General features: G+C 47.4%; 1 protein-coding gene across 1 annotated transcript in view; it reads left to right on the top strand.

Moving 5' to 3' along the window:
- kcnh8 (potassium voltage-gated channel, subfamily H (eag-related), member 8) overlaps nt 1-21,960 on the top strand; it is a 674,720-nt gene that overhangs the window by 583,863 nt on the left and 68,897 nt on the right. Inside the window, exon 11 of the mRNA XM_072508746.1 lies at nt 428-642. Coding sequence (XP_072364847.1) covers nt 428-642 — 215 coding nt within the window. The remainder of the gene's footprint in view (nt 1-427; nt 643-21,960) is intronic.

The raw sequence follows: 21,960 nt of genomic DNA, 5'->3' as shown, positions 1-21,960 counted from the left end.
GCATTCTCCCCCTTAGTACTGCCAATTGTAAAATGATTCACTGGCAGAAGGCAGATTACAGAAGCACTCCAAGATCTTCTTCAACATCTTTGGGCTCAAACCGTCTCAGACTTCACTGTTATCGATACATTCTTCCAAGCTCACAAGATAAACCTGGCCCTTGCTTGCAAACTCTTTGCCATCATTGCAACACCTGTTGGGCCACCTTGGCACTCACTCACATAGATCCAGGTATGTAGGTTAGGCCCAGATGTAACTCGGTAGTATTGATCAGCATCAGAGGTTATTTTTTGCGAGCTGCCCATGCATTTTACTCATTTCCACGAGACCCAAGAAGATCAGCCTTAGTTTATCATATTGATGTTTTGAACCTCAGTTCTTCAATCCTTGTAATATGTTTTGTTGATCTCTCTTGCTTGTTTTACAGGTAAAGCTGACCTGATTGGTGCAAATCTTGCAAATAAAGATCAAGTTATCAAAGCCAATTCAGATGTCAAAGCTCTAACCTACTGCGATCTGCAATGTATTAATCTGAAAGGTCTATATGAGGTGCTGGACCTCTACCCAGAATATTCCCATAAATTCAAGGAGGACATTCATCACAATCTCACTTATAACCTCAGAGAGGGTCATGAAAGTGATGTAAGTACTTATTCTATTTATCGTCACATTATGAAGAACATGAAAATTAAGAGCTGTTTAAATTACTGCCACTGTTTCAAAACATTAAACTGATTTTCAGCTTGCAGCTGTAGCTTCAGGTGATTTTCCTCATGTGAACTAAAGCTACTATTTCCACTAGTGTTACAATGCTTGACTGCCCAACAAACTCTGATCTTTCCAAACTATCACTGCTCTGACAGATTTTAAACTTGTGTTCTTATTTGTTTTCGATTTAGATTTCTTGTCACATGTACCGAGGTATATTGAAAGGTATTGTTCTGCGTACAGTCCAGGCAGATCGCTCCATACATGAAAAGAATATAGGGCATACGACAGATACACAATGTAAATACATAGACACAGACATTAGGTGCAGCATACGGAATATAGTGGTAACATGTAGAAAGATCAGTTCAGTCCATAAAAGGGCCATTCAGGAGTCTGGTATCAGCGAGGTAGAAGCTGTTTTTGAAACTGTTGGTGCGTGTTCTAAAACATTTGTATCTTCCTGATGGAAGAAGTTGGAAGAGTGAGTAAGCCAGGTGGGAGCGGCCTTTGATTACGCTACCCGCTTTCCCAAGGCAGCGGGAGGTGTAGACAGTCAATGGATGGGAGGTGGGCTTGCGTTATTGACTGGGCTGTGTTTACAACTCTGTAGTTTCTTACGATCTTGGGCTGAGCAGTTGCCATACCAGGCTGTGGTGTAGCCAGATAGGATGTTTTCTATTGTGCATTTGTAAAAAATGATAAGAGTCAATGTGAACATGCTGAATTTCCTTAATTTCCTGAGGAAGTATAGATTCTTGGGTTAAAATGTTAGGTTGGGTTACGGGGATAAAGGGGATAGGGTGGAGGCGTGGGGCTTAAGTAGGATGCTCTTTCCAAGGGTTGGTGCAGACTTGATAGGCTGAATGGCCTCCTTCTGCACTGTACATTCTATGAAATCTATGAAATCACCCACTCTACCAATCTATCTATATCGTTTTGGAGATTATAGCAATCCTCTACACTGCCCACCACGCGGCCAAACTTTGTGTCGTCTTCAAATTTCCCAATCATGCTCCCCACGTTCACGTCCATATTGTTAATATATAACACAAACAGTAACGATACCAGCACCGAGCTCTGTGGAACACCACTTGAAACAACTCTCCATTTGCAGCCAACTCAGCCATCAGCCATCACCCTTTGTTTCCTATTACTAAGCCAGTTTGCCACATTGCCCTGTATCCCAAGGTCTTTCAATTTCTTGACCAATCTGCCACGTGGCACATTGTCAAGCACCTTGCTGAAATCCATGCACACCACATCCACTGCATTACCTTTGCCAACCTTATTGTCACTTCCTCAAAGAATTCCATCAAATTTGTGAAGCAAGACCCTCCTTTAACAAATCCAGGGTAACTATCCCTGACTAGTCCATGCCTTTCGATGTGACAGTTAATCCTATCTCTCAGGATTGATTCTACTAATTTTCCCACCACTGACATAAAACTAACTGGCCTATAATTGTTTGGCATTTTCTTTGATCACTTTTTAAACAATGGAAACACATCTGCATTTCTCCAGTCACCCAATACCTCCCCTGCATCTAGTGAGGGTTGAAAAATCATCCTCGGAGCATCTGCTATCTCCTCCCTGACTTCCTTCAGTAGCCTCGGAAACAATCCATCTGGCCCTGGTGACTTATCAACTTTCAAGGATTTCAATCCTTCGAGTACTTCCTCTTTCTTTATGATTATCTCATCCAATATCTCACAATGTTTTTCCTGGACTATTATATTTGCATCATCCATTTCCTTTGCAAACATGGAGACAAAATACTTATTTAAAACCCTTTCCACAGCCTCTGCATCTATATACACGTTCCCTTCTTCATCTCCGATAGGTCCCACTTTTTCCTGAACTAACTTTTTACCATTAATATGTTGGTAAAACATCTTTGGGTTTTCTTTAACTTTACTTGCTTTTTAAAAATAAATTTAAAGTACGCAATTATTTTGTTTTCCAATTAAGGGGCAATTTAGCATGGCCATCTTTGGGATGTCGGGGTGAAACCAACGCAGACATGGGAAGAATGTGCAAACTCCACACGGGCGGTGACCCAGGGTCGGGATCGAACCCGGGTCCTCAGCGGCGTAGGCAGCAGTGCTAACCATTGCACCACCTTAATTTTACTTGCTAATTTTTTTTCATGCCCTCTTTTTGATTTCTTTATTTTCTGTTTGACTTTGTCCCTGCACTTCCTGTATTCTTCCAGGCTATCTGCAGTGAACAAAGAACAAAGAAAAGTACAGCACAGGAACAGGGCCTTCGGCCCTGCAAGCCTGTGCCGACCATGCTGCCCATCTAAACTAATATCTTCTACACTTCCGGGGCCCATTTCCCTCTATTCCCATCCTATTCATGTATTTGTCAAGGTGCCCCTTAAACGTCACTATCGTCCCTGCTTCCACCACCTCCTCCGGCAGCGAGTTCCAGGCACCCACTACTCTCTGTGTAAAAAAACTTGCCTCGTACATTTCCTCTAAACCTTGCCCCTTTTGACATAAACCTATGCCCCCAGTAATTGACCCCTCTACCCTGGGAAAAAGTCTCTGACTATCCAATGTATCTATGCCCCTCATAATTTTGTAGACCTCTATCAGGTCGCCCCTCAACCTCCTTCGTTACAGTGAGAACAAACCAAGTTTATTCAACCTCCCCTCCATACCAGGCAAAATCCTGGTAAATCTCTTCTGCACCCTCTCGAAAGCCTCCACATCCTTCTGATAGCGTGGCGACCAGAATTGAACACTATATTCCAAGTGTGGCCTAACTAAGGTTCTATACAGCTGCAACATGACTTGCCTCTTTCTATACTCAATGCCCCGGCCAATGAAAGCAAGCATGCCGTATGCCTTCTTAACTACCTTCTCCACCTGTGTTGTCCCTTTCAGTGACCTGTGGCCCTGTACACCTAGATCTCTCTGACTGTCAATACTCTTGAGGGTTCCACTATTCACTGTACTTAGTGCGTTGTGGCTGTTGTATGCTTTCTTATTCTGTTTGATTTTCCCCCTGTATCCCTAAACAACCTGAGGTGTCTAGATTTGTCTGCACCACTCTTATTTTGAGAGGGAACATATCCACTTTGTACATTTAGGATCTCTCCTTTTAGTGCTTTCCACTGGTTTTCCACTGATTTATGCTCTAGCAATGCTGACCAGTCCACCTCAGCCAAGTCCCTTCTCATTTCTACAAAATGTGCCTTCCCCCAGTTCAACTCCTGCTTTACCTCTGTCCTTTTCCATTGTAATACCAAATCTAACTAAAATGTGATCACTATTTCTGATATGGTCACCAACTGTCAGTTCATCCACCTGCCCTTCTTTGTTCCCCATGACTAGGTCTAGAATTGCATCTCCTCTCATTGGGGTTGATACTAATTGGTTGAAAATAAATTCCTGGACACAGTGCATGATTTTTCTTCTCCCTCAGTTCCCCTTATATTGTTTGATTTCCAGTTGACATTGGGATAGTTAAAGTCTCCTACTACTTTTTCCCCTCTTGAACTTACAGGCAGAGATTTGCCTACATATTTGCTCTTCTACTCCCTTTCACTATTTGGGGGTCTGTAGTTTACTCAGTCTGTCGTGTGACTGCCCCTTTTTATCTCTAAGTTCTACCCACAAAGCCTCATTTGTTGACCCATTTAGTATATCATCCCTTCTCACAACTGGAATTGATTCTTTAACCAATAGTGCTACTCCCCTCCTTTTTTTATCTCCCCCTCTATCCTGCCTGAAAACTCTGTATCCAGGGATATTGCGCTGCCAATTTTGCCTCTCCTTTAGCCAGGTTTTCATTATAGCAATGGCATCCTGCTGCCATGTGTCTACCTGTGCTCTTACCTCATCTATCTTATCTGTAATATTTCTTGTATTGAAGTACAAACAGTTCAATCCCACCATTTTCCCTTGCTGGACACATTTTAAACTTTGCTTCTCCTGTAATTCTAAGTCTATCTCTACATCTTCTGCTAATAATGATAACCTTTTATTGTTACAAATATGAAGTTACTGTGAAAAGCCCCTAGTCGCCACATTCCGGCGCCTGTTCGGGTAAGCTGGTACGGGAACTGAACCTGCGCGGCTGGCCTTGTTCTGCAGTACAAACCAGCTATCTAGCCCACTGAGCTAAACCTCAACATCATTAGCTAATGTTCTACCTCCGTTTTCCTGATCTGAATTTGACCTATCTGATCCTACTCCTGGGATACCACCCCCCGCCACACTAGTTTAAATATTCCCCAACAGAACTAGCAAAAGCCTCCGCAAGGGCATTGGTCCCTGCTTTGCCTTGGTGCAACCTGTCCAGTTTGTATAGGTCCTACCTGGCCCAGAACCGGTCCCTGTGCCTGAAGAATCTGAATCGCTCCCAACTACACCATCTCTCCAGCCATGCATTCATCTGATCTACCCTCCTATTCTTGCACTCTCTAGTGCGTGGAAATGGGAGTAACCCTGAGATTACTACATTTGAGGTCCTGGATTTTAGTTTATCTCCTAACTTCCTGTACTGGGCTTGCAAGTTCTCGTCCTTTAGTTTACCTATGTCATTGGTACCGATGTGTACCACAACCATTGACTGTTCACCTTCCCTCCCCAGAATGCCCTGCAGCTGCTCTGTGATGTCCCAGACCCTGGCACCAGGGAGGCAACATACAATCCTTGATTGATGTTTGTGACCACAGAAGCATCTGTCTGTGCCCCTAACCATTGAATCTCCTCTCACTATAGCCCTGCCATTTGTTTTTCTCCCACCAATCTGAGCAGCAGAGCCACCCGTGGTGCAGTGAATCTGGCTGTTGCTGCTTTCCCCTGAGAGGCCATTCCCAAAATAGTATCCAAAGTGGTATATCTGATTGAGAGCGAGATGACCACAGGGGACTCCTGCACTACCTTCATGAGTCTTTTATTGTTCCTGATGGTCACCCATTCCCTTTCTGCCTGTGCCAGTCTTACCTGTGATGTGACCACCTCCCTAAACGTGCTATCCATGACTTCCTCAGCATTGTACATGCACCACAGTGAGTTCACCCACACCTTCAACCCCGAAATCATGTTCGCTAGAAGCTGCATTTGGACACCTTCTGCGCACATACCTGGGAGGCTGGAAGTGTCCTTCATTTCCCACATTGTGCAGGAGTAGCATACCACAGCACCAGGCAGGGGTATGTATGATACTTCGCTTCCTGAAGTCGATGATCAACTCTTTAGTTTAAGTGCCATTAGTCGAACAGAATATTTATGTCATCCATGTACATATTTATCCTGGGAAATTCCATTGTCATTTCTATTTCCTCAATTTTCTTGCTATCCTTCCCCTCCTGAAATAAATGATATATGTATTGATAAATGAATTTGATGTTGGTAATACTCAGATGTAGATTTACAGTTGTTTGTAAACTGTGAGTCAAAACAATGGATGAAGTAAATTATGTGGTGTAGTGGTATTATTGCTGGACTAGTAATTTAGAGACCCAGGTAATGCTTATGGGGACCTAGGTTTGAATCTCACTATGGCAGGTGGTGAAATTTGAATTCAATAAAAATATGGAATTAAAATTGAAACTATTGTTAATTGTCATAAAAACCTACTGATTCACTAATATCCTTACCTGATCTGGCCTATATGTCACTCCAGATCAGCGGCAATAGGGAATGGGCATTAAGTGCAGGCCCAGCCTGAACGAATATTAAAAAACCCAACCAATTTGCCGATTGTGATTGTTCCCTTTCAGAAAACAATAATTGCAAGATCTAGGAGCAGAGAATTCTTGCAGTGCAGAAAGAGGCCATTAAGTCCATCGAGTCTGTGCTGACCCTCTGAACGAGGCCCACTCCTCTATCCCCATAGACCCATCTAACCTGGACACCAAGAGAAAATTTAGCATGCCCAATCCACCTAAGCTGCATACCTTTGGACTGAGGGAGGAAACCAGAGGGCCAGAGGAAATTCATGCAGACACTGGGAGGACATACAAACTCCACAGACAGTAACCCATGGCCAAAATTGAACCCGGGCCCCTGGCTCTGTGAGAAAGCAGTGTTAACCACTGTGCCAACCATGCCATCCTAGCTTCCTATCGACTGGAATTATCCCTAATTTTCTTGAACTATTGAAGATATTGCCATGGGGCGAACAGACTTCGGCTGCGACTTAACGGCACAGAAATGGAGTCTCATTTTGGGCGTGTTTAGCGGAGTGTTTCTCGGCGCCTGCAATGCCGGAAATGACACTGCTATTTAATGGCACTCTGCTCCTTTTTTGGCCTCAGCGAGGAGTGATTTTTTGACCCCCCCCTCAGCATCCCCGCTGTGGCCTCCGCACCCCCTCCCCCTGTGCACGCAACCTACCTTTTATGGGGTCATCAAACTACCCTCACCCCACCTCTTAAGGGCTAGGCACCCAAGGCCCGATCCCTGGAATGGGTGACCTGGCACCTGGGCACCTTGGCACTTCCATCCTGGTGTCCTGGCAGTGCCATTGCCAGCCTAGTAGTGCCAACCAGGCACCCTGACAGTGCAAGGATGGCACTACCAGGGTACCAAGGTGGCACTTCCAAGGTGCCAGGCTGGCAGTGCCAAGGTGCCCAGCTGCCAGAGGGAGAGCCAGGGTACCACCCTGCCCAAAGTCCGAACGCCCAGGGTATCTAATGACCTGGGAGGACCCCCCCAAGGTGCCGTTATACCTGGTTCACGTTTGTGGAAACCAGTGCTAAAAGGCACCCTGGCGAGATCCCTCAGGCGAGGCCGTTCGTTCCCAGGCCCTGGGAGAATCCATCATTGGATTGGATTGGATTGGATTTGTTTATTGTCACGTGTACCGAGGTACAGTGAAAAGTATTTTTCTGCAAGCAGCTCAACAGATCATTAAGTACATGAGAAGAAAAGGGAAGAAAAGAAAATACATAATAGGGCAACACAACATATACAATGTAACTACAAAAGCACTGGCATCGGATGAAGCATACAGGATGTAGTGTTAATGAAATCAGTCCATAAGAGGGTCATTTAGGAGTCTGGTGACAGTGGGGATGAAGCTGTTTTTGAGTCTGTTCGTGCGTGTTCTCAGACTTCTGTATCTCCTGCCCGATGGAAGAAGTTGGAAGAGTGAGTAAGCCGGGTGGGAGGGAATCTTTCATTATACTGCCCGCTTTCCCCAGGCAGCGGGAGGTATAGATGGAGTCAATGGATGGGAGGCAGGTTCGTGTGATGGACTGGGCGGTGTTCACGGCTCTCTGAAGTTTTGTGCGGTCCTGGGCCGAGCAGTTGCCATACCAGGCTGTGATGCAGCCCGATAGGATGCTTTCTATGGTGCATCTGTAAAAGTTGGTAAGAGTCAATGTAGACATGCCGAATTTCCTTAGTTTCCTGAGGAAGTATAGGCGCTGTTGTGCTTTCTTGGTGGTAGCGTCGACGTGGGTGGACCAGGACAGAATTTTGGAGATGTGCACCCCTAGGAATTTGAAACTGCTAACCATCTCCACCTCGGCTCCGTTGATGCTGACAGGTGTATGTACAGTACTTTGCTTCCTGAAGTCAATTACCAGCTCTTTAGTTTTGCTGGCATTGAGGGAGAGATTGTTGTCGCTACACCACTCCACTAGGTTCTCTATCTCCCTCCTGTATTCGGACTCATCGTTATTCGAGATCCGGCCCACTATGGTCGTATCGTCAGCAAACTTGTAGATGGAGTTGGAACCACGTTTTACCACGCAGTCGTGTGTGTACAGGGAGTAGAGTAGGGGGCTAAGTACGCAGCCTTGCGGGGCGCCGGTGTTGAGGACTATTGTGGAGGAGGTGTTGTTGTTCATTCTTACTGATTCTGGTCTGTTGGTCAGAAAATCGAGGATCCAGTTGCAGAGTGGGGAGCCAAGTCCTAGGTTTTGGAGCTTTGATATGAGCTTGGCTGGGACTATGGTGTTGAAGGCGAAGCTGTAGTCAATAAATAGGAGTCGAATGTAGGAGTCCTTGTTTTCGAGATGCTTTAGGGATGAGTGTAGGGCCAGGGAAATGGTGTCTGATGTGGACCGGTTGCAGCGGTATGCGAATTGCAGTGGATCAAGGCGTTCTGGGAGTATGGAGGTGATGCACTTCATGATCAACCTCTCGAAGCACTTCATTACGACTGAAGTCAGGGCCACTGGTCGTTAGTCATTGAGGCATGTTGCCTGGTTCTTCTTTGGTACCGCGGTGTATGATGGTGGTCTTCTTGAAGCAGGTGGGGACCTCGGAGTGGAGTAGGGACAGGTTAAAGATGTCCGTGAATACCTCTGCCAGCTGGTCCGCGCAGGCTCTGAGTGCACGACCAGGGATCCCGTCTGGGCCCGTCGCCTTCCGAGGGTTCACTTTCAGGAAGGCCAATCTGACTTTGGAAGCTGTGATGGTGGGTATGGGTGAATTATGGGCTGCTGGGGCACTCGCCAGCGGATTGTTGGTTACCTGCTCGAACCGAGCATAGAATGCATTGAGTTCATCGGGGAGTGGTGCGCTGCTGCCAGAGACACTGTTCGGCTTCGCTTTGTAGCCCGTTATGTTGTTTAGTCCTTGCCACAACCGCCGAGAGTCTGTCTGTGACTCTAGCTTGGTTTGATATTCTCTCTTGGCATTCCAGTTGGCTTTGCGGAGGTCGTACCTGGATTTCTTGTATAGGTCAGGGTCATCTGCCTTGAACGCCTCAGATCTGTCCTTCAGTAGGGAGTCAATCTCGCAATTGAGCCATGGTTTCCGGTTGGGGAACGCACGTACTGCTTTCTTTGGCACGCAGCCGTCCACACATTTGCTGATGGAGCATCGTCTTATGGTCTGATTTCCCAAAGTGCGGTCGGGGGATGGAACGGTAGGTGCCCTTGATTTTTGAGTAGCAGTGGTCAAGATTGTTGTCGCCCCTGGTCGGACAGGAGATGTGCTGGTGGAATTTCACTTGAATATGTTAATATGGATCTTGTGTGGTGCTTCAAATGTCAGGAATCTCATCATGAGATTCAATGGCCAAGGCGGCACGATGAGGCCATTGAATCGTACCCTACCTGTCCGATAGCTTTAATCGCACCGTACATGGATATTATCTGAGCCAGGAACCTATCGAGTTTGTGCTTGTCTAATCGATCCAAGATGTCATTACCTGTACCATCTATTTCAATATTAATAAGGCTATTCAATACTGAGTACCCCTCGTCATGAATATAAACATAATTTCCAGGAGTGTAGACTACTCTGCAATAACCTGAGAATCAGTCTGAATTTTCCCTGCAGTAACATTCTGTGGCCTATATAGTCCTTTATGGTCACATGGCATCTAACATTGTTGAAAAAACCTTTGCTATTGCTGCCACAAGCATAGAGCAGATGAGGAGAGTCAAATAGTGGAGGCAGAAAAGCAGATCCTTGATGCTCAAAAGGCTGATATTCAAGGCATACAGTGTTGTGACGTTTATGGGCAGCACGGTAGCATTGTGAATAGCACAATTGCTTCACAGCTCCAGGGTTCCAGGTTCAATTCCGGCTTGGGTCACTGTCTGTGCGGAGTCTGCATATCCTCCCCGTGTGTGCGTGGGTTTCCTCCGGGTGCTCCGGTTTCCTCCCACAGTCCAAAGATGTGCAGGTTAGGTGGATTGGCCATGATAAATTGCCCTTAGTGTCCAAAATTGCCCTTAGTGTTGGGTGGGGTTACTGGGTTATGGGGATCGGGTGGAGGTGTTGACCTTGGGTAGGGTGCTCTTTCCAAGAGCCGGTGCAGACTCGATGGGCCGAATGGCCTCCTTCTGCACTGTAAATTCTATGAATTCTATGAGTTCAACTATTATACCCTGCTCCTGGAAGGATGCGAGGCAGAGAAGTTGAAGGACAAATTTACGCATGCTGCTCTTGATAGTCTCATCTTTATGGTGCAGGCTGACTGCAGCAGATAACACAGATGACTGAGAACCTGTTGAGACCGTTTCTCGAGATCATTGCTGGGTGGGTGTGCCAGTCATGTTTGATGGCAAACTGGCATGGCCAGGCAGTCAAGCTATGGGGGCTTACTGATTTCCACGGCATGACTTATTTCAACTGAGATCATTTCAAACACAAAAAATGTAATTTGGGTTACTTTAAAACCAAATTCCATCATTAATTGCACCTTGACATTACAAAATCAAAGAGATCCTTCAGCTCCCGATTAGTTATCTCGCCATTCCAAACCTTCCATGGAAGTTTGTATTTTAAGAGTCATTTAAAATCTTTGTCCTACTAAAATCTTACAATTGCTTCAATAATGGGCATCTTTCTGATGCTTTCATTTGTAAATCTGCCATTAATCATAGAGAGAGAAATTAAATTGAAGAGCACTTTTGCCAAAGCCCAGCACTAAAACATGATTGAAAATTTAAAATAACTCTGAAGAATATAGCACCCTATTTTCTTCATGGCCACAATTTTATGTTGCCCAGGTGAACGCGTGCCAGACCCAAAAGCAAATGTAAAATCACACAAGAAGACGTTGGGCACGATTTCCAATACCACTGCATCGGTGAGGTGGCAAAGTGGCACAATGGCAAGCACTGCTGCCTTACAACGCCAGGGACCCTGGTTCAATTCCGGCCTTGGGTGACTGTGTGGAGTTTGTAGGTTCTCCTCATGTCTGCATAGATTTCCTCCGGGTGCTCCAATTTCTTCCCATAATCTAAAGATGTGCAGGTTAGGTGGATTGGCCATAATAAATTGCCCCTTCGTGTCCAAAGATGTGTAGGTTAGGAGGGGTTACAGAGATAGGGCAGGGGAATGGGCGTAGTTATGGCGCTTTTTCAGAGGGTTGGTGCAGACCCGATGGACCTCCTTCTGCACTGTTGGAATTTTATGGTTCCATGGCTCATTGCGCCCATGTGCGATATTTCGGTTCGCAAGTAAACGAGTCGTGAATGCGCCTGCCGAAAATCAAGAAGCCGATTTAAATTAATTAAACCATAATTGGCTGTGATTGGCAAGGCGGACTTTACGTTTAAGCTTGATCCAGAGTGAGATGAAAGTTAGTGCTCAAAAAAATTGATAAATGTGTCTGGGGATTGAGGTTTGTGTATGATTGTGCTGCCTCGCCATTTGTGGCATAGTTTGTCCGCTGATGTTTATCTTTTTAAGGTTCGCAGACTCCGCAATGGCTTCCCCTTTGAGGGAGCACATCAGAAGTGCCAGTCTGCAAGCTCCAGTTTCTCAGCCCCTGTCCTCCTCTCCAGCATTGCTCAGCTTTTCACAGAACCCGTTTCACACAAGCTGGTCACTAATTGCTCAGCGGCATAAAATTGCATTAATAATGCGATCTCGGGTGAGACTGGGTTTCACATCTGCTGCCGCCTACACCAGCTTTGGGCACACCTTGAAAATAAAATTCAGGCCCATGTGTGGTGGACCCCTTTCACCTGTTCCTGATTCAATTTCTCACGCCTTCTGAAATATGTGTTCTGTGTTGGTAGGGTTGGAAAATTTCACTTTTGTCACAGATACCATTCTGCAAAGCTGCCACGCATTTACTAAACTATAGAAATTCAAAAATACAAGCAGAAACAAATGCATTCAGAAACTTAATCTGACCCAGAACATCTGAAAAATACTAATTAAAAAAGGCAAAGCAAAGCTTTGAGGACAGAAACTATGGGCGGTGATTTCTGGCCCTTCCCACTGGCAGGATCTCCAGGTCGAGCCGAAGGCGATTGCCACAGTAGGTTCCCTGGTCTGGGATGGGCAAGCCACACAAAATGCCATAGACAACGGCGGGACTGTAAAATCCTGCAGTGGCCAATGATGAGCTGCCTCCGCCGCTGGAAAACATCTTGCGTGGGGGCAGATGATCTCACCCTTTATTTATCAGGGTGTTTTGTTATACTTGCAAGCTATTCACAATTTTACCTTTTTATACCTTTTTTATGCATGTAAATAGTTTGGGGCTTTCCAGACATGTTTGTTGCAGGCATGTTATAAATAGAATACAATTATGCCACCGGCGGCATAGTGGCACAGTGGCTAGCACTGCTGCACCACAGTGTCAGGGGCCTCCATTCAATTCCAACCTTGGGAAGGGCGGAGCTGTGTTAGGGTGCTCATTCAGAGGGTCGGTGTAGACTTCTGCACTGTAAGGATTCTATGATTCCATGAATTACAATTCACTGTAATTTTCCAGGAGCAGTGGTACTGGGATTTTGATGAGGAATTCAGAGTTAAGTTAATTACCCTCGGGAATTATTGGGAACAAGGGTTCTTAAACAGGATTCTGTCATAAATAACTCCCAGTCAGATTTAAAATGAAAAAATGACAGTGTCAGGAAACATGGGGCATCATTCTCCGACCCCCCGCCGGGTCGGAGAATGGCCGTTGGCCGCCGTGAATCACGCCCCCGCCCCCGCCGAAGTCTCCGGTACCGGAGATTGGGCGGGGGCGGGAATCGGGCCGCGCCGGTTGGCGGACCCCCCGCTGGATTCGGATGGGCCGAAACCCCGCCCAGAAATTGCCTGTCCCGCTGGCGTAAATCAAACCTGGTATTTACCGGCGGGACCAGGCGGCGTGGGCGGGCTCCGCGCCCCGCGGGGCGATCTGACCCCGGGGGGTGCCCCCACGGTGGCCTGGCCCGCGATCGGGGCCCACCGATCCGCGGGCGGGCCTGTGCTGTGGGGGCACTCTTTCCCTTCCGCCTCCGCCACGCCTCCACCATGGCGGAGGCGGAAGAGACTCTCCCCACTGCGCATGCGCGGGAAACTGACAGCGGCCGCTGACGCTCCCGCGCATGCGCCGGGAAACTGACAGCGGCCGCTGACGCTCCCGCGCATGCGCCGCAATTCCGCGCCAGCTGGCGGGGCAACAAACGCCATTTCCGCCAGCTGGCGGGGCGGAAATCCCTCCGGCGTCGGCCTAGCCCCTCAATGTTGGGGCTAGGCCGCCAAAGATGCGGAGCATTCCGCACCTTTGGGCCGGCGCGATGCCCGTCTGATTGGCGCCGTCTTTGGCGCCAGTCGGCGGACATCGCGCCGTTGGGCGAGAATTTTGCCCATGGAATCAGGGGCGAAATTCTCCGGTATCGGCGCGATGTCCACCGACTGGTGCCCAAAACGTCGCAAATCAGTCGGGCATCGCGCCGCCCCAACTCCGCATCTTTGGGAGCCGAGCCCCAACCTTAAGGGGCTGAGCCCTCGCCGGACGAATTTCCGCCCCGCCAGCTGGCGGAAAAGGCCTTTGGTGCCCCGCCAGCTGGCGCGGAAATGACATCTCCGGGCGGCGCATGCACGGGAGCGTTAGCGGCCGCTGACGGCATTCCCGCGCATGCGCAGTGGAGGGAATCTCTTCCACCTCCGCCATGGTGGAGACCGTGGCGAAGGCGGAAGGAAAAGAGTGCCCCCACGGCAGAGGCCCACCCACGGATCGGTGGGCCCTGATTGCGGGCCAGGCCACTGTTGGGGCACCCCCTGGGGCCAGATCGCCCTGCACCCCCCCCCCAGAACCCCGGAGCCCGCCCGCGCCGCCTTGTCCCGCTGGTAAGAGAGGTGGCTTAATCTACGCCAGCGGGACAGGCATTTTAGCGCGGCACTTCGGCCCATCCGGGCCAGAGAATCGCGGGGGGGGGGGCCGCCAACCGGCGCAGCGCATTCCCGCCCCCACTGAATCTCCGGTGCCGGAGAATTCGGCAACCGGCGAGTGCGGGATTCACGCCAGCCCCCGGCGATTCTCCGACCCGGCGGGGGGTCGGAGAATCTCGCCCCAGATCTCCGGCTATGCTGAATGTCTGCAATGACGGCAGAATCTGCAGCTGAGCCCAGGTCCTCGCTTGCTGAGTAACGAGAGAGATGGAGGATATCGAGCGCAGCTCCACTAGTCTTACACTCTCCTCTTGCCAAATCCCATTGCCTATTTCAAAACACCCCCCCCCCCCCCCCGCTCTACGTTCCCCACCACCACCCCCTCAGCCACATTTTGTCTTAATATCATGCTGTATGGATTGATATATTCCCTTCCCCGAGGCTGATTGAGACAGTTGCTCTACGACTTCCACTTTTCACTTCTAAATTCTCCCAGTGTCATCTGTCAACACCAGCAGTTGTAACCCATTCAGTTCACAAGTCCCTGGACTGTTAAAGTCAGACTGTGTGAGTTCTGCTTGGATGTGTCTTAAAGCACAAAGCTGTTAGTCTGGGTCTGCAGCAGGTTGTGAGGGAACTAACAAGAGGGGGAAACCTTTTTGACTTCATCCTCACCAATATACCTGTCAGGGGTGCACCTGTTTGTGACAGTATTGGTCCTTGTGGAGATAAAGGGCACGTTTTATCAGCCTCTTCATGTCCAACTTAGTGTCGCGACGAGGCCGTTGAATCTCAGGAGAGGCTTCTCGTGGGATCCGCAACCGTGGAGACATCGGGGAAAATTAACTGACCCTCACAAGACATCATGAGGCTATTTAAATATGAATGCACCGTATTCTCCAGGGACCAGTAAGTAACAGCCTCCCCAGCAAGGCCTCGACCAGGAGCCATTTAGTGCTGGTCCAGACAAACGTGAACCAGGCATGAAGGCACCAGGAGGCTCTCACAGGCCATTGTAGATCCCTGGTTGGTTAGGGACAGGGCAGGCTGGCACCCTGGCTCTCCCTTTCCCAGCCATCTTGGCATTGCCAGCCTCCCACCTTGGCACTGCCACCCAGGCACCCTGGCTCTCCCTTTCCTAGGCACTGCCAGCCAGGTAGTACCAAAGTGCCCAGGTGGCACTGTCAAGGTTTCAGAATGACAATGCTGGGGTGCCTTGGTGCGACAGGGGCACTGCCAAGCACCGGGACCTGAGGGCACCATGCCCATGAAAAGGGGGGTTGGTAGGCCTGAAAAGGGGTGGCCCTCAACTCCCCCACAGCAGGGTGTCCTCACTTAGGAGGGTGGGGATAATGCCCATGTGTGCAAGGAGTGACATTGTCTGTGGGTGGGAGGTGTGGGGAGACCCATAAGCTCACTTAGAGATCGGAGCCCCCTTTCAAAATAGCAGCCTGATCCCTGAGGAGCTGGTCTCACCAGCCGAGTTCAGATCCCCATTGTTGAAAAAATGTCTATGTGTTAGATTGACCGGTGAGAAACTCTCCTAGCCCCAGAAACATGGCTAAGGATTGTAGCATCGGGAAAGTTTTTTTCTTGGGCCTCAAGAGGCCCGAAGCTGCACTTAGCATCATTTCCTGCGCTGAAGAGCTTCAACGAGCGGTGCTCCAATGAGCGGAGCTCCTCAGTGCAGTAAGAGATCGGGATGGCGCCCCAATATCTTGACCCGCGAAGCGTCCCCCGGACCCCTCAATGCCCCAACTCACCTATAAGGAGGCAAAGGGGTCTCGAGCCCCCCTGCACCCCACGTCATGCAGGCAGGACACCTCCGGGCCCAATCCCCAGTGCAGCATAATGTCACCTGTGCACCTTGACACTACCAACCTGGCACCCTGGTAGTGCCCAAATCACCCTGGCAGTGCCACCTGGCCACCTTGCCCAGAGGCTGACCACTCGGGGGACTACTATCACCTGGGAGACCCTGGCCCAAAGTGCTGTCCCGCCTGGGCCCCATTTGTGGGGACCAGTGCTGAATGGCCCCCAGCTGGGTTCTCCTCGGGGAGGCCAGTAGATCCCGGGAACCGGTTCAACCTGGCGTCAGCAGAATTAATTGAGCTTTTATACTCACTTAACTCTGCAAGTCTAGGTCCTGCCCATTGTGGGCAGGATCCAGTTTGCAAGGTCTTGTGAGATCATGTTAGATCTTGCGAGGCGTAACAACCATGGGGAATTGCCTCTCCCGGGATTTACCCGATTCCAGCGGGCCGCGGCCGATTAATCGCGTTCACATTGTGGCTGAAATACCCCACCAAACATGCTCAAAATTACACTTTTGGGTGAATTTCACTCAAAATCCCGCTTTCCCATTGAGGATAACCTCCTTGGGTCTTGTGACATCTACCATTGTGCTATATGGGACAGGTTCTGAAAAGTCAGACGGACTCAGAAAATTAACTCTGCTTATCTCTCTATAGATGCTGAGTTTTTGCAGGTTTTTCTGTTTTTTTTCACATTTCCAGTGTTTGCAGTTTTCAGCTTTTATTTTATATTTTATATTTCAAATTGATCTGGCAAAAGCTGGGCATCCATTGAGAAAGAAAGACTTGAGGACATGGATGCTTCTATCATTTCCTTGTCTGCCAAATTAATTCTCCAGTCTCACCCTCTCAGGGTCAACACTCAGTTTAGTTACCTTTTGCCTTTTATATACTTGAAGAATCTCTTATTAATTTTTTTTAAATTTAAGCTAACGTATTCACATGCTCTAACTTACCTCTCCTCATTTTTTAATAATTCTTTGCTGCTTTCTAAAATCTGTCAGTTTTCTGACCTACCATTGCACTTCACAATATTGTACTCCTTTCGTTTCAACTTGATACTATCTTTAACTTTCTTCAACAGCCATGGGTGGTGCACCTATCCAAAGGTTTCCCCACCACTGAGGTTAGACTGTCTGGCCTGAAGTTTCCTGGTTTATCCCTTCCTCCCTTCTTAAATAATGGTACCACAGTGGCTATCCTCCAGTCCTCCAGCGCCTCTCCTGTGGCCTGAAAGGAACTGAAAATTATTGCCAGCGTCCCTGCTATTTCCTCCCTTGCCTCACTCAACAACCTGGGATACATTTCATCTGGCGCTGAAGATTCATCTACTTTTAAGTCTGCCAGACCACTCAGAGCTTCCTCTCTGCCTGAACATTGTGCAATCATCAACAAACATCCCTGCTTCTTACCTTTTCCGGGAGGGAAGGTCATTGATGAAGCAACTGAAAATGATTGGACCTAGAACACTATCCTGGGAGTGAGCTGATTGACCTCAAACAACATAACCATCTTCCTTTATGGTTGGCATGGCTCCAACCAGTGGAACATTTCCACCCTGATTCCCAGTGACTCCAGTTTTGCGAGGGTGCCTTGATGGCATACTCGGTAAAATGCTGCCTTGATGTCAAGGGCAGTCACTTTCGCCCCACCTCTTGAGTTCAGCTCTTTTTTCCACGTTTGAATCGAGACTGTAATGAAGTCAGGAGCTGAGTGGACGTCAGTGAACAGGTTATTGCTGAGTAACTGCTGCTGGATAGCTGCGTCGACAACACCTTTACTGAAGGGCAAATCTAACACTGAGTAACATCACAAACTGCTCATTCTACAAAGAAAGGTGGGTGATGCCCATGCCCTTACAAGAATGGCATGCTGAGGAGGTCGTTCCCGAAGGCCGGAAGGAATTCAGCCACCATCTTTGAATGTCGGTGCTTCCAATGCGTTGACATCTGCAGCACTACAGTGCTATATTTTTCAGTTACAGTCATAGGGAATGCAATTTGTGACATTGATAAGGGCAGTTTCACTGCTGTGACAGGGATCTCTCTTAGTAAATCCCAAGTGCTTTTTGAAAATTTCTATCAACTTGGACTGCTACTTTCAAAGATTTGTGTATGAGACCCTCCAAGTCTCTCCACTGTACCTCATGTGAAGTTTTGCCATTTAGCTCATGTAGTCTCTTTCTGCTGTGCAAAATGTGTCACTTTACTTTTCTGCATCAAATGTCACCTGACGCATGATTGTGCATTTCGCCAGTCCATCTAGGTCCTTCTGAATTCTGTTATTTTCTTTAAAATTAACTATGTCTCAAATTTTTATCATCCGCAAATGTTGAAATTGTGCCGCTTGAACTCAACTCATAGAATAGAATCATAGAATGACAACAGTGCAGAAGGAGGCCATTCGGCCCATCATGTCTGCACAAACCTCTGAAATAGCATCCTACCTGGGTCCATGCCCCCCCCCCCCCCTATCCCCGTGAACCAAGTAACCTTTTGGACATTAAAGGGCAATTTAAAGTGGCCAGTCCACCTAACCTGCATATCTTTGGACTGTGGGGGGAAACCGGGGCCAACACGGGGAGAACGTGCAAACTCCACACAGACAGTCACCCAAAGCTGGAATTGAACCTGCGTCCCTGGCACTGTGAGGCAGCAACGCTAACCATTGTGCCGCCCCCATATACATTAAAATAACAGAGGTCCAAATACTGATCCTTGGGACACACCACTGTATGCTTCCCCTGAATCCCTTCAGTATTGCTCTCTGCTTTCTGCCTTTGAGTCAATTTAAATTCCACATGACCAGTGCCCCTATAACCCCATGGGCTCCAATTTTTGCTTTTCTATTTAACATCTACAGCTTGTATTCATTTCCAGAATCATTTTGCCTCCCTGCAACCCATTCTGATTTGATTCTGAAGGTAATTGTATTCATCCCAATGTGCCTCTCTACCTTTGTCTCTGCAGGATTTGCTGAGCTAGTTTTTACTCCTTTTATTAGTTCACATTGTTTTGTTGATCCGATTGTGGTCAAGGTTATTTCATCTATGCTTCTTAACTCTGGGTGTGCAGTTATCTTACCTCCTTAACAATCTGCTTTTGAAGCTACAATATCCAATTTGGTGTTCATGATGTGGAGATGCCGGCGTTGGACTGGGGTGAGCACAGTACGAAGTCTTACAACACCAGGTTAAAGTCCAACAGGTTTGTTTCAATGTCACTAGCTTTCGGAGCGCTGCTCCTTCCTCAGGTGAATGAAGAGGTCTGTTCCAGAAACACATATATAGACAGATTCAAAGATGCCAAACAATGCTTGGAATGCGAGCACTTATTCTGTAAAGATTTAATCACCTGCTAATGCTCGCATTCCAAGCATTGTTTGGCATCTTTGAATCTGTCTATATATGTGTTTCTGGAACAGACCTCTTCATTCACCTGAGGAAGGAGCAGCGCTCCGAAAGCTAGTGACATCGAAACAAACCTGTTGGACTTTAACCTGGTGTTGTAAGACTTCGTAATTTGGTGTTAGATGAGATGTTATTGAAAATTAGGCCACAGTCAATTTCTCCCCTTGTTCCCTTGATTTCCTTTGATAAGCTGGCTGCAAGACTTTTCTGAGACAAGAATCATTGCAGAGAATGACTGCAACGAAGGCAGCACAGTAGCATAGTGGTTAGCACAGTTGCTTCACATGCTCCAGGGTCCCAGGTTCAATTCCCAGCTTGGGTCACTGTCTGTGCGGAGTCTGCACGTTCTCCCCACGTGTGCGTAGGTTTCCTCCGGGTGCTCCGGTTTCCTCCCACAGTCTAAAGATGTGCAGGTTAGGTGGATTGGCCATGATAAATTCCCCTTAGTGTCTCAAAAAGTTAGGTGGGGTTACTGGGTTACAGGAATAGGGTGGAAGTTTGGGCTTAAGTGGGGTGCTCTTTCCAAGGGCAGGTACAGACTCAATGGGCTGAATGGCTTCCTTCTGCACTGTAAACTTTGATTACTATGATTCTATGGATTGAATCCTCAGACAAAGAAAGTTCTGACTAACACCAACATATAGTTTTTATAGATTAACTTTTCACTTGAAAAAGAAGAGCTGTTTCAGAATTTTCCTCAACAAAACTATCCCTATTTTGTCTCCCAAAACAAAGAATAAATGAACGAGCTGCAATATCAGTTACATCTGCCACCTCAAATTGCAGGATCATTTTTTCAAAATCTGTTTCTTCAACAATTTTGGAATCTGCGCAGCATATACATTTGTTAATTGTCTTACCCTGAAGATCATGTCATTAGAATCTTACCAGTTTTGCAAGAAAACTGTTCTTAAAACAAATTATAATGTTGGATGGTGCTTGTGTTAACAGTTACATTTTTCTTATTTGAAGGTTAGTTCCTTTATTAAGTGTTGCAAACATTAACAAGTGATGAAGTGAATAAGTGCATTAAATTACAGTGCAAACTCTGCCTTCTTATTGAGCTTCCAGGCTGGAAGCTTTGTAAGTAGCTGTTAGCCTAGATATGTTTTAAGCCATGTCTTCTTTACCTGTGTATGAACAGGGAGTCACAAGTGTCAAAACATTGGCAGTTGTCCCACTATGCAATCTTTCGGAAAGGAGAAAAGACAGTGAGAAATAAAAGAAAATATATTCCTTCCCTCTGCTTTCCAAGTTCAATGAGCATTAATTTTAGCAGCAATACTCACAGTGATAGAGCTAGCACTGTCAAGAATGATGATGGGGTGGAATTTGGAGACATTGCAGACTGCACAAGATATTGTGCTGGATAATGCCCGTTAATGAACAGACCAGACGTTTCTGTAATCATTCCTGTTCTTACAGTGTTTCCATCAGCCACAGCAAATTTGGAACTTCTATAGCCCGAATTTCACACTCCCCTGTCAGCGGAATTTAGGGTGGGGGACAATTATGGACAATTATTGACCACTTAAAGGTCGTTTCCCACCTAGTCTCAATTTGTCTAGGATTTATCTAGCGTGGGGGAAGTCCAAAAATGAATCGGCTTCAGGCAGGAAGGTAGGGGATGAGGCATGTCTATCAGCAGCCCCCCCATCTGACTTTGGGTGACACCCCTTAACATCTGGTGGCCACTGGACATCCCTCCCCGCCCCATTCTAACCTTTTCTCCAACACCTCAATCGCCCTCTTTCCAAACCCAAGGCCTTTCCTTCCGATCTCCCCTGGAACCCCCAAAATTTACTTTGCCATCCAATCATGGGATGTAGGTTCTGGCACATTGACGTTCTTCCTCTTCTATCCACTGTAGCTCCTGTCACTGCAGAGACTGGAGAACTGCCAGCCAATCAGATTGGTCATCAGCTCTCTTAGGGGGGACTTCCTCCAGGGTGAGGGGCTGAAGTCCTGCCTACAGCCAATTGATACTCATTTGATCATGAAATGGCAGCGGGGCAGTCAAAGTCGGCGGGGATGTTCGAAGAGAGGAAGTGTGAAATTAGAAATTGGGGATGTTCGCTGATGATTGCAATGTTAAGCACATTTACAACTCTTCAGATACTGAAGCAAGCTATGTCCATATGTAGCATCTTGGGTTGATAAGTGGCAAATAACATTTGTGCTGCAAAAGTACCAGGCAATGACAATCTCATACAAGAGAAAATCTAGCCATCTCCACATGACAGTTAAAATGGAATTATTATTGCTGAATCCCCCAACAGGAACATCCTAGGAATTAATATTAACCAGAAATCGAATTGGGTCAGGAATATAAAAATTGTGGCTACAATTCAGAAGTTATGAATCCTGCGGCGAGTAGCTCATCCCCTGACTCCCCAAAGTCTATCCATCATCTACAAGGCACAGGTCAGGCGTGTGATGGGATACTCTCCATTTGCCTGGATGAGTGTAGGTCCAATAACACTCA

The sequence above is a fragment of the Scyliorhinus torazame genome, chromosome 6 (assembly GCF_047496885.1).
Source record: "Scyliorhinus torazame isolate Kashiwa2021f chromosome 6, sScyTor2.1, whole genome shotgun sequence".
NCBI classification, from domain to species: Eukaryota; Metazoa; Chordata; class Chondrichthyes; order Carcharhiniformes; family Scyliorhinidae; genus Scyliorhinus; species Scyliorhinus torazame.
The sequence above is the reverse complement of the archived record's forward strand: the minus strand, read 5'-3'. Positions and strand labels throughout refer to the sequence as shown.